Source organism: Leptosomus discolor, chromosome 15 (assembly GCF_034619465.1).
Source record: "Leptosomus discolor isolate bLepDis1 chromosome 15, bLepDis1.hap2, whole genome shotgun sequence".
In the NCBI taxonomy this organism is placed as follows: Eukaryota; Metazoa; Chordata; class Aves; order Leptosomiformes; family Leptosomidae; genus Leptosomus; species Leptosomus discolor.
Genome location: NC_141405.1, coordinates 10,275,206 through 10,287,677, shown reverse-complemented (window position 1 = coordinate 10,287,677; position 12,472 = coordinate 10,275,206). Strand labels below are relative to the sequence as shown.

Below are 12,472 nucleotides of genomic sequence, written 5' to 3'. Positions count from 1 at the left end.
CGCCGTTTGGATCAAAATGCACTGAAAGAGTGGTCTCGTACCTTTTCTGATAAAACTGGTGGAATGGCTATCTGAAAAGCCATTTCAAGCAGAAGAAAAACAGAAGGGGAGACATTTAACTTCAGCAAACTTCTAAAACAAGAGGTCTAATACATCTTGGAGACATTGACTTACTTTTCCTGCCATTTCTTTTCCACCAAACCAAGAAAAATTTCTAAAATATTTTAGTCCTGTCTGCGTTCATGCCCAAAACCCGACTTCATCCAACTTTTTACTTTCGACTCTAAGCCAGTTGTCGTCACTGATAGAGTCAGACTGAAAGCACTGGAGAAAAGCCCACTGGCTTCAACGAAACCAACATTCACCCACTGACTCCAAAACCAAAAAAATCCCAACCAAGCTTCCTGGCGGGGACATGACTGTGTCAGAACATATTCAGATACTTTCAGAAATTGTGATTCGCGCTCATCTCCTGCATGCTGACAGCATATAAGAGGAGCCAACCCGCTGTGATCTCCTGTGTTGAACCTACAGAGGACACAGATCTAAAACAGCTTTGAGCCACATTTTTGTCCAAGCTATTGAGTTTTACACTTTTGGCTTCAGCGGTCCAAGGCCTGAGCCCTTTTTTAATCTCCTCCAGGGTGCCAAAAGCGGCTGCCGATGCCCCGAGGGTGATGATACTCCATCCCCTGCAGCTCCCCACTGAGGGACACAGTGGATGCTGCAAGTCTGCACGGGCTCGAAGAACAACTGGAACAAGACCCTGTGAAACAAATCCATCGGGGGATATTAAATTCAAAGACAGCCCTGTCAGCTCAGGAAGTCCTTGAGATACTAATTGCTGGAAGCTGGGAAAGTAGACTGGGAAAGTATCACAGGGTGCTTGCCTTGCTCTGGTGCTTTTATCTAAGCGTCTCCTGTTGGCTCTGTCAGAGGCTGAATCTGGAGCTTTCTGGACTTTGATCTGAGCCAGCACAGCCATTTCTATGGTCCTATACTGCCAAAATTTTCCTCAGAATTTTGCCAGTTTTCTCTCTCTCCTTTTTTTTTTTTTTTTTTTTTTAATAATCGCAATGAGTTTGTTTTGGTTTTTTTTCTGACTGCTGATGCCGTTTTGGGAAGTCTGTTTCCCTCGAGCATAATAATCTGCATTAGTTATGCAATACACTGTTAACATGGTTTTTGGCAAGCATTCATTTCACCCAAATTCCTATCAGAATTCTGCAGGACATTCAATGATTTTTCCCTTCTTGGACAACAGAGCACCCAAGCCTCTTTTCTAAATAGCCTCTTGATGGACTGGCCTCAACTGTTCAACTGGGTCCTGGACCAACATGAAGCTTCCCTTGCATGAAGCAACGCTGTCCTGATTTTATTAATTTATTTTCTTTCCTCCAGTCAGTAAACAATTAGTTTACAAGCCCAGCTTTGCAGGGTCTGTTGGAATGATGCAGGAGGGTGGGAATATAGCTGTGGGAGGCAAAGGAATTTCCACAAACTAACTTTCCTAGCAACTTGGCTGATAAAGCCAGCAATAAAGCAGCAATAAAGAGCGATAAAAGCGGGCACGTCGTTCTTCGGACTGAAGGCATTTAAAGAAAGGAAACATCACATCAGTGCAGAAAGGCAGCTGAGGCAGCCGGGGATGCTATATAGAAGTGATCTATGAAAGCAAATCATTTAATGATACGAAAGCAAAAGCATCTCATGCATCAGAAGCAGGAAGGCAGGACAGTGGTTTAATGCACCTGGTGTACGTCAAAGATAAAGGCTGCTCGGCTACAACCCCAAAACCAACCCTGCAGTGACTGAACCGAGCAGCTTTACTCACCAGCAGCTCAGTCATGGGAGGAAAATCCATCCCTGTGCAGGAGACCCTGCCACAAGCCATGTGTCTGTTAGAATTTCACCCCAAACCCTCTCCCTAGAGACCCATTTTACAGGAGTTTTGTGGCAGGGCTGGCTCCTGCCATGGGATGGGCATAGGACACACTGTGAGAGGGGGAAAAAACAGACTCAAACTGAAGCACACATAGGGTTAGATGACTAAATTGCTTGAGGGAGATTTTAGAGTGTCAGCTACCAGAAGTAACATCAATATTGTCAACTTACGGAAAACTGGCATGGAGAGAATCAAAGCCCAAAGGGACCTGGGAATTCTCTAATGTCTGGGAAATCTGCTGCAGGAAAGGGGAAAGTATTTGTGAAAGAAATTAGAGAAGCTGCAACTGAAATTCCTCTGGTCATGGCTCAAATGGAGGAAAGAAATGCGTTGCCAATTGCGGAGACGGGAGTTGGAGAATCCACAAAAGACTCAATACGAGTTATATCAGGAAACTCCTTTTATTGTGCAGATGCACTTTCTTAAATAGGATAATTTTCCAAAGTCATCATGACTTGCAGTTTTTCATAAACTCCAATTGTGCTATACATACATCAGTCATCTGCTTCTACCTATCACTTTACTATTAATACTAATGCGTTCCGCCTCATATGGATGTTAGCTTCTAATTCTTCTATTCTGACCCTCAAGGTCGAAGCGTCCTTGAGGCCTACTATGTTAGCTTAGACAAACTGTTCAACAGAGTTTTCCTTGTGCAGGCCCTCTAGCATTCCATGCCTGTTTTCAGCGAGCTACGCTCCCACAGCCTATCTTGTGTAAAGAAGCATCAAGAGGGTAGGACGGGAAGATAAAATTTAGAGCTGGATAATTGCAACACCACATAAACACTGTCAATTAGGAGAAAGCCTTAAAGGAGTTGGGCTAGGGGGAAAGATGGGGGACTCTGAAAGCAAAATTGGAGAAAATAGGAGAGTTTGGGTGCTGATATTGGTGTGCCCTCATAGTACAACAGAGCTCAGGTATCTTTTTATGTGACTCAAAAATGAAGGTGGAAATGAAATGAATGTGAAGCTGTCGCTGATGCCAGGATTTCGCTCAAGTCACTTAAAAGCATGAGTCTTTCAGAAAGGGACTGGGGTGCCTCCGTTTCCCAGCGCTCAGCTCGAGACAATTCACGGGACCCAATTCTCAAAACAGAAAACAGGCAGCTCTGCCTGAAAACCAGCCATCTGGAGCGGGGCTTCAAAACAGCCGAGCAGCCAAAATCACCAGGGTTTATGAAAGCTTTCAGTAAAGGAACACAGGGAGAGTAACAGCTCAAAGCAGCACAAAGGCTAGCGAGGGTGCCAACAAAAACTGGAAGTCCCTATGAGTTCAGCATGCCATCGGCTTATTTTGGGGAGGGAGATAAGTGCAGAAAGGGAAGGTGCGATGAGCTGGACAGTTTTTCTTGCTTGCGGTTATATCGTCTCTTTAGAAAGGGTGGCTGCTGTCTCCGACAGACTCTGGCTCCAAGATACACACAAAGTAGAGGAAACCTATCTTTAGTCTCTGTGAGACAAAAGTGCTAGTAAAAAAGAAAGAAAAAAAAAAAAATAGACAATTGCTTCCTGTTTAGGGCTGCAGCTCTGAAGAGAGATCCTGCCAAGATGCTGGGGCCAGGGCAGGACCTTGGCACAGGTTACAGCTCTCGGGGGCTGCCCCTGGGAGAGCAGGGAGGGCAGGCAGGTCTGTCTGGACCTGTGCTGTGAGCTGGAGTCATCTGGGGGTACGAGACGAGAGAAGATGCTCTCAGCTCCTGAGAGTCCCCACGCTGGGCCAGGAGGTCCATGCCCTGGATTCCCGAGGGAAGAGAAGGGACTTGAACTTCTGCTCCTTTAGGATTCTTGGTGCCTACAGGCTTTAGGCTGAGCTCAGCTCTGCTTAGGTTAAAAGAGTCGAGAGTGTCTGACACGTGAGTCTGACGGGACAATTTGCAAAGTGACTGTCACACTGAACTTCAGATTGATTAAAGACTTATCCTCTGAAAATTCAAACACTTGGTAAAATTTACAGCCAGAGAGCAGGTACTATGGCAGTCGAGGTGGCTGACTTAAGGACTGATTTGTTCCTTTATCTTCAAAGTGCTTTGGTGCTTCCACCAACAAACTACTTGCAAGAGGTTAAATTAGGAACCAATCCATACTCACCAAGATTAAAACCGCAGCATTTTCTTCAATTAGCTAGCCAAAAGCACTTCTTTGTTTTAAGACCCCAGCACTGACATTTTAGATGACATTTAAAATTTTTCAAAAGCAAGAAAATGATCACTAGACATCAGCTTAAAATGCAAGTTTTTCTGTTTAGGAACAGAACATACTGTAATGCTTTACTAGATAGTTTGTGTTTCTTCTCCTGAACCATTAAAAATACATTAAAGATGTCAACAGCTAATTACTCTGACAACTAGCTTTACTTCCCCTTGTGCTTTTTCCGCATCAGACAGGCTCAAAGCGAGGAGGACATGAGAGTTTTTCTCCTAAAATCACAGACTGAAAGGGTAGGAATGAATCGCTGTGGGTGGATTTACTCTCAGTCACATACAGGATATTTTCAGCTACTTTCTGGCACACCGTGGAAAAGCAACGGAAAGTGAAAAACCAAAGGAATAAAAAATCCTGGTAGACCATGTAACACACAAAGTGATCGTTTAATTTCTACTCAGGGCTTTCATGAGGAAGTGAAAGTCTAATCATGTATTTTCAAAGCATCTTAGCAAAACTGGGAATGCGTCCTAGCAAAACTGGGAATACTCCTGCAACAGATAGCGTGGGTTCAGCTGAGCCCAGCCTAAAAGTAACCCAGCAGCCGTGCAGTGTTGGGAAAGGTCTTGCGCATCCCCATGCACTTCTCCTGGTCAATGAACAGCGAGTTGGCTTTGGTGGCCAGGTCATGCTCCAAGATCGACTTGGCATGCACCAGCATTTGCAGTATGTTCTCGGCGTCTCTCAGCCGCTGCTGAAGGCTCTGGATCGTCTCATTGATTTCATGGACCTCATTGACGAGGCTGGAAAACAGCAAGAAATGCCCATTAACAGTCCCGTCACGGGGGTGGTTTCTAGCACGGCGTTGGTGATGGGCCCCTTGGGGACAGGATTTCCCCCTTCAGTGTGCTCGGAGTAACTCAACCCCTCATTTCTGGCAGATGCACGGGAAAGGCGAGGGCAGAGCTCCTCCAGACCTCCGTGGGCAGGCATGGTTAAGTTTGCTCTAAGGCTTCGGCGATGTGCAGCCTCATCTCCTGGAGCAGCTTGTGCCACCGAGAAGAGGGATGAGCAGCTGTGGTTTCCTGTTCCTGTTTGGTTTTGCGGGTTTGTTGGTTCACCCACCCGGATCTCCCTGTGCAGCGTTCCTCCCCACACCCACGGATGCACACACAGCAAAATGGGGGAGCTGGGAGAGGCTAAAAGTGAATGTGAAACAAGTGGAGGATGGAAAAACCCAATGGCATGCAAGGGCTGGGTTTATATGGCTTCTAAAAAGCTTCACGTGGAGTCATTCCCAGAGGGCTCCTAGGAGGAGGGGTGAGGTTTGGGGTGCCTCACCCCTCACATGGGGTGCTGTTGGGCACTCAGGGCAGCCTGCTCCTCCACGGCCCCTTGGGGTGCAGTCCCAAAGGGCTCACTATGTCCTTGAAAGGATTTCCAGTGTCCTCAGGGGAGGTGAGGACAGCCCTTACTGCTTCTCCACATGGTGCATCCTTTCTTGCAGTGACCCAAAAGGAAGCAGCTAAGTGCTCTCAACACAAGCCTGTCAGAGATTAAAGGGCTTATACTGCAAAACTAAGCCATCCAACAGCTGGGAAGCAGGCAGGAGAGTAGGTGAGGTTTACCCAAGTGGGAAAAATCCATCCCTTCACGGGGTGGTATCAGGCTGTACCCGGCCATGGCGTACAGCCTCCTTCGTGGGTGCAGAGCTCTTCTACCACCCCGAGGCCGGGATACCTAATCATTGCTCTTGATTATACCAGTGCACTTATGGAATGACTCTTTGGGGAAAAAAAAAAAAAAAAGATTAATTTTGTCATCCAGTGATGCTCCTGAGCGCTACGACCAGTCACTCCTCAAGGACCCTCCCAGCCCTGGGTCCTGCCTTACCGGAGCTGGGCAGTGTCCCGGCACAGCTCCACATTGGGTCTCCGCGTGCGCTCATCCAGCCGGGTCTGAGCCACTTTTAACACTAGCCCATTGTCCCTAATGGCTTTTCGGATGGCTTCTATGTTCATCTCGATCTGGAAGATTTCCTGCAGTGTCTGGCATGAAAAAAACGCATTCATAAATTAAATGATATATTCTCAAGTGACCACATCATTTCCCTTTTCTCCTGTCCATCTGCAGAAAAAACCAAGTTGAATAAGCAGACCCTGGGCTCAGACCCCTGTCGCTCTGACACATGCCAAGGCACAGATCCAGCAGATTTCTTTTCAAGGAAAAGCCTCTCTTTGCTGTTACTGTCACATCGGAGGAGATTTTGGAGCAGTGATGGATCTATTGAATTACCAGCTACCCAAAATTACTGCTTGCAGGAATTGATCATCCATCAATAGCAACTCATAGAGGGAAAGTTTTTAATGGATCCTCATTTAAAGACGTGACATCAGCCTGCAGAGCTGCAAGCCCAGTCTCTGCTCAGTTAATCGATACCGTGTCAAGCTCTTTTCAGGAAGCTTTCCATGAGACCCAGCAGTCCGAGCCAGGTGCCCATCACTGATCTCCACTTCCCCTGCTTGGCAGAGCCATGCGGGAAACACACGGCTGACCATGCAGCAAACCTGGAGCACTGAGCCTGAAAGCATGTCCTTGGAGGAGAAGGGAGCCTGCAAACCCCCCGGCAGGCACCCCAGTAGAGGCCCAGCAAAGACTTTCTGCAGGGCAGCCAGCACTTCTGAAGTAACTACCAGGAGATGCAAACAGCATTTCCACCTTCTGCTTGAAATCCCTTTGCTGCTGGGCACTAGGGAAATAAAGGATCCCTTGAGAGGAAGTTACAGTGCCAACTTGTCCTGCTCCAAGGAGAATGTCCCCAGTACTTGGAATTTCAAACAGATAATGATACTATAACCAGCTCCTTGTGGCAACCGTTCCTCTTCTTGGGCCAGGTCTGTGTGTCACTGGGAAGTGACGGTGTCACACCGAAAGGGAGGGGTTCAGGCTACCTTGGCCAGGTGGGTCTGAATCTTGCTCTTGGCGTCAGCTGTCTCAGCGATGCGGTTGGCAAAGGCGACGTTCACCCTGTTGAACTGGCGCCACATCTCGTTGGCCGTCACCACCAGCAGGTTCTCGAGGTTGTCCCGCAGCTTGGCGGAGGCCGCCCGTTCGCTCTGGGAGAGGAGAATGTTGTCGTCCGAGAACTTGGCCCACGACTCTGGCACCGAGATCCTGGGGAGGAGGAAGGAGAGGCCTCCAGTAAGCCCATGCTGCTGAAGCTGGCCATGGCCAGGCATGCCATGGGAGCAGTGTGGATTAAATGCAGGTTAAAGCTACGCTCTTAATTTGACCACATGAAGGTAAAACACCTGGACACCATTTGTTCGATATGCTTATGAAATGATGACATGTTCATGAAGACAACTGTGGTACTTATGAAAGCCCAGACAAAGCAAAGATTCCCCCAGAAAAATGAAGATTTTAGTCAGACCTCATATTTACACGTTCGAGCCATCTAAGTGCCAAGTGATTCCCAGCTTCACGTCGACGCGCAGATTGCAGTCAATTAATTTTGCTCATAACTTATCTCAGTTTCATACTAAACTGAACAAGCATTAGATAATATTCATTTCCCTGTCTGTGCATTCACGATGAAGTTCACGCCTGTGCAGTAGGCCAGAACAAGGTCAACAAAAGACTTAAATACCACATAAGCCCCATTTAAAACATGCTGGTTCTCGGCACATTTTGCCCCCCTCTGAATTTTAGCATCAATCCTTTGCAATTCATTTGCAATATGTCTGAGCTGTGAATAATTATTCAAATATTAGAAAGATTGAATCAATCTATGCCCCTCCATAAACTGCACGCGTCCTTGTGAGCAGCAGATATATTCCCTCAGCCCTTTGCCACTTAGCGCATATCTCTGCGAGTGCTGGTTTAGGTCACCATTCATCTACTGCAGAGCCGAAGCTGAATTCCTGGCACCCAAAAGCAGCTGAACCGTATCCCAGGACCATGCTCTCTATTTCTTTATCTTCTGTGTCATTTCGGCTCCCTGCCAGGCCCTCTCCATGCAGGGGTGAACCCCCCAGACGTCACGTCAACCAAGAGCGCTCATGCAAGCACTGACACATCTTTGAAAATACGCATAAACTTAATGAGCTGTGCAGAGGTGTTGGGCTGAGTTCATTTTCAGGCTGATCTCTGAACCCTGATATAATGTGTAATTAGGTGGGACTCGCTTTCACCCACTGGGTGTTCAGCATCCAGCTGAAAGCAGAGGGTTGTTCTCCCTTTATGGTGAGCAGGGAGAAACGGCCCCTCCAAGATGGGTGTTTCCAGGCAGGATGGATGTGCCATGCAGAGACACATGCCTTTACAGTGGGCTGGGGACAACCCGTTCCCTGCCAGGGCGAGGCACCGCGCATCCCAGGGACAGCTCGGTGCTCTCGTGCTGCCCAGCGTGCACTCACGTGGCGTCAACCCGCTCCACCCCTCGGAAGTAGCTGATGCCATCGGAGGTGTTCCTCAGGTGGTGGCACTTGTCGTCGATGCGGTAGGCTGTCTGCTTGTTGGCCAGGTCCCTCTCCAGCTCATGCTGGGCTGCCCTGTTGGACCTTCAACACACAAACAAGAGCCATGGGTGGGGATGTATGGGTGGAATGGTTTCCTCCCACCTGGGCAGCTACGTGCTCCTGTGGGCGCCACTGCCCGCTTCCCATGGAGCCTGCCCAGGTTTTACGGCTGTAGGGTGTGGGCAGAGGTGGGGGTCTGCCGGGGTTTCACATCGCAGCTGCAAATGCAGCATGAGAGAAGGAGCTCCTCCTTACGCGAGCTGGGCTTTCGCCTTATCCAGGTACTGCTGCATCCTCTCCTGGCAGGATCTGATGACGTCGGCTTCCTGGGCAAAGGCAAAACATGACCCCATCAGTATCCATGCTCAGTTGTCCTGGTCACACTCATCCCCTCAGGCCTCTCCAACCGTGCACACAGCAAGGACAAAGCAAACTGGCAGGGAGTGGAGAAAGTGCCCCCCAACCCCAGAGCGCTCACTTGTGCAGCTGAGCCTGGGCGCAGCGACCAGGAGGGGATGGGAGGGTGCTGTGGCCACAGCCATGGCCTCCCACTTCACTTTCAGGGTGGGTTGCCAAGTGTTTTCTCATCTTGACATCAATGTCAAGTGATGATTAGTTCCACTATAGGAGACAGGGACAGATCCTGACCTGATATGAACAGGCATAGAGGTTCTCTGGACCAGCAGCGCTACACATCCCCATCCCCAATCAGCATCTGCCCTTTTTGCTCCCCAAATGTTTTCTTCCCCAGGAGAAATCCCATCCATCTGGGACAAGAGGAGACGGACTTGAGTTTGGTGTAACTTTCTAAGCCATTTCTAAGAAACATGCAGCTCCACCGGAGGAAGGCATGTGCTGCTCTCAGCTCACTTGACTTCAGCACAAATCTATCGCGTTTGTGAAGCCCCAGCTACTGGAGGCAGGTGATTAGTGCTCCAAAACCATAATTTTTAAGCCCTCCTGTCTGCAGGAGCCAGCTGAAAAGCATGGCCTAAATATGTCCGAAACACTTAAAATCCAAAATGCCATTATGGAGATAACCAGCTCCAATTATTTTCTTAAAATCTCATGACCCTTAAACTAATCTTTCAATTTTTTTAGGGCCTGACTCATAAGAAAAAATCTTCTAACAGAGCAGTGGCTTCACAGTCCCAGGGGCTGCAGTTTCCTTCCCAGTTTCGCGATGCCTTTGCAGTGATTGTATTTTGTTGTACCCTGCGATAGGATCCCATCTCCTGTGCCAGCTCTCATCGTGTTTGCTTTTTATTCATAATTTAAAGCAGCCTATATAAAGGCAGGCAGGAGTGCGCGGTTTTAGGACTGCTATAAAATGCATTGCCTAAGCACACACAGTCTTACTGCGGCCACGCTGCTCTGAGCAAAGCAAAGCTGGGGGTAGATGTAATATCTTTTATTAGACCAAGTAACATAGTTGGGAAAACCAGACAAGCTGTCGGGCAGACACTGCCTTCTCCATATCTGTGTGTGTGCATGTGTGCGTAATATATATGTATGTGACACAGATATATAGAGATATATCACATGTATGTGACAGATACTTATAGATCCTGTGCCGGCAGGGCTCTGAAAGGCAGGAGAGTCCCACAAGCTCCTTGAAGAGGGACAGAGGACCCTGATAGGCTACACAAACACACAGCTGGTTTTCAGCTATTCCTGCCTCTGGCAGGGCAAGGCTTACCCACACCGTGTGGGCACGCTGCTGCGTGGGGGAACGTCGTCCCCTGGCCCTGCAGGTTTTGGGGGTTTGAAGAGTTTAGCACCTCACAGGCACTAAGGAGCCAGAGAGGGAACAGGGCTGCAAAACCTGTTCAGAGTAGTTTAGGTAAAAATAACACATGATCTGTGTTGACAAACTTACCACAAAGAGCTGTTTCTCCACATCATCATGGACCAGGTCAATGCCCATCCTCTTCTCCCGGTGAAGCAAGCACTCCTGAGTGACCTGTTGGGGACATGCCATCACTGCTGGTTGCAAATCCCTACAGGGATGGTCCCCATGTCAAGTAATGTAAGAAATGAAATTGTAGGTGGGCACAGAGACGACAGCACGGGAAAAAAAGTGCCCAGGGCAGCTGGTTTAGCTGACAACGAGCAGCCGAGCTGCAACATCAGCATTAAATCAACGTGGGGGAGCACACGTGTCCCTGGCGCAGCCACAGCTGAAGGCAGGGACCTGTGTCAGGCTTGAGGCTGACCTCGCCAGAGCCTCGTAGGAGGACATGGGCTTTTGTCTCCCAAACCAGGATTTTGGATGTACCACTTATAAAAATATTTGGTTAAGCAAATACTGTTCTGATGTGCTCAGTACGTACTGATAGGGGAGGCAGCAGATGGCAAGGCATTTGTTTATTACTAACTTAACTAATGGTCTCTTAATAAAAACTTTCTAGACGTTACGGAGCTGCAATGAAACTTAATTGGGCGTCTGAATGGCTGCAGATGTTTCAGCAGTAGGCTACAGCTTGCAGCCCACCGGACAGGGTGCTTACCTGGAGAGGGGCCTCTGTCTCAGCCAAGGCTCTCTCCAGTCTTTTCTTCAAGTCTGTGAGTGCGTTCGTTTCCCCGATCATCTCATCCAGCTCATGGCAGAGCTCTGACTTCCAAAATTCTATCTCTTGGACACGATCTCCCAGGTTTTTGGTGCTTTCTACTTGGGTCTTCTTTGTCTGCTGATATTTATCGTGAATCAGACGGGAGGTATCGACTCTCAGACACTCGGCATTGCGCCGGGTAGTCTCCGACTCTTTGTAGTTGGTCAGATTGGACATGTACCAGTCGTCAGAGGTGTACCGGCTGAAGAGGGTTGTTCTGTTGGAAACCAAAGGAAGCATCTTGCTTGGGGGTAACCCCTGGGAGCTTTTGGAAAAGGGAGCCAAAGTTGGGTTGATGGCAGCTGCTTTGTAGTAGGCTCTGGGCATCCGGGGGAGGCTGAAGCTCTGAGGCAAGGGGTAGTAAGGAAAACGGTTCTTATAGCTTGAAGCCATGGTGCTGATGGCAGGCAGAAACTTGGTAGGTGTTGATCTTGGATGGGCATATGTTGCAGTTAAGGGAGATCCAACCAGCTCCATTCTTGAACGCCGCTATTCAGGTATGTGTCCTGCACAAAGGAGACAGAAGAAGACAACCTCACTCAGTAAGCTCCTGCACTTGCGCTACTTCTTACAGCGACACACGCAACTTAAAATACGAAGAGCGATGCACACAGCACCCACACATCGCCTGGACAGGCCTAAAACTCTTGAAAGCAAATCCCTTCTGACAGCATCCCAAGCATTTTTATATATAAGGATTTTACTTTGTTGTCAGTATCTCTCATCAGGTCTTGGAATGTAGAGAGAAACAAATCATGGCTACTAAGGAGAATGACAGATACTGTGCCTTCATTTTGTCTGTCCGTCCAATGAAACTGTAGTTGCTGATTCTCTGATGTTCATTTGTTTCTTTTGGCCAGCGTTTTTGCTGATCTTATAGTATTCCTGCTGTAATTTCCTCTTTAAAAGTTCCATTACCAGCCGTGATAGCTTTGGATGCACAGCTGCTACCAACCCAGCGCGGTTTGTGGGTGAGGGAATCCATCCTCATCATCTCTATTTTCACTTGCAGTAAAAGCTTGAGTGAGGTGTCAGCAGGTGAGCTGAGCTTTGCTTAAATTTGGACTATATCCAAATTTCACCCCACCCCTGCACCCACCCCACCCCACCCCCCCCCATTTCAACCTAAAAAGAACAGCCATCTCTGGACTTGCAAAGGAAGAAAAACATCTCTGGCTCACCTGCTGTAAAACAAATGCACTTGGAAAGGAGATATCCCACAAAGTCTTTTCAGAGCAGCTCGTAAACACC

The 12,472-nt window shown here is 48.3% G+C and overlaps 1 protein-coding gene across 1 annotated transcript; it reads right to left on the bottom strand.

The window, feature by feature from the left end:
* Positions 1-4,675: 4,675 nt before the first annotated feature.
* On the bottom strand, positions 4,676-11,698 carry LOC147414396 (tektin-3-like). Its single transcript, XM_086473513.1, has 7 exons — positions 11,120-11,698; positions 10,489-10,572; positions 8,865-8,935; positions 8,508-8,651; positions 7,041-7,263; positions 5,983-6,137; positions 4,676-4,892 (listed from the first exon to the last, which is right to left on the bottom strand). The coding sequence occupies exons 1-7, from the start codon at positions 11,696-11,698 to the stop codon at positions 4,676-4,678; spliced, it is 1,473 nt and encodes a 490-aa protein (XP_086329639.1).
* Positions 11,699-12,472: the final 774 nt, after the last annotated feature.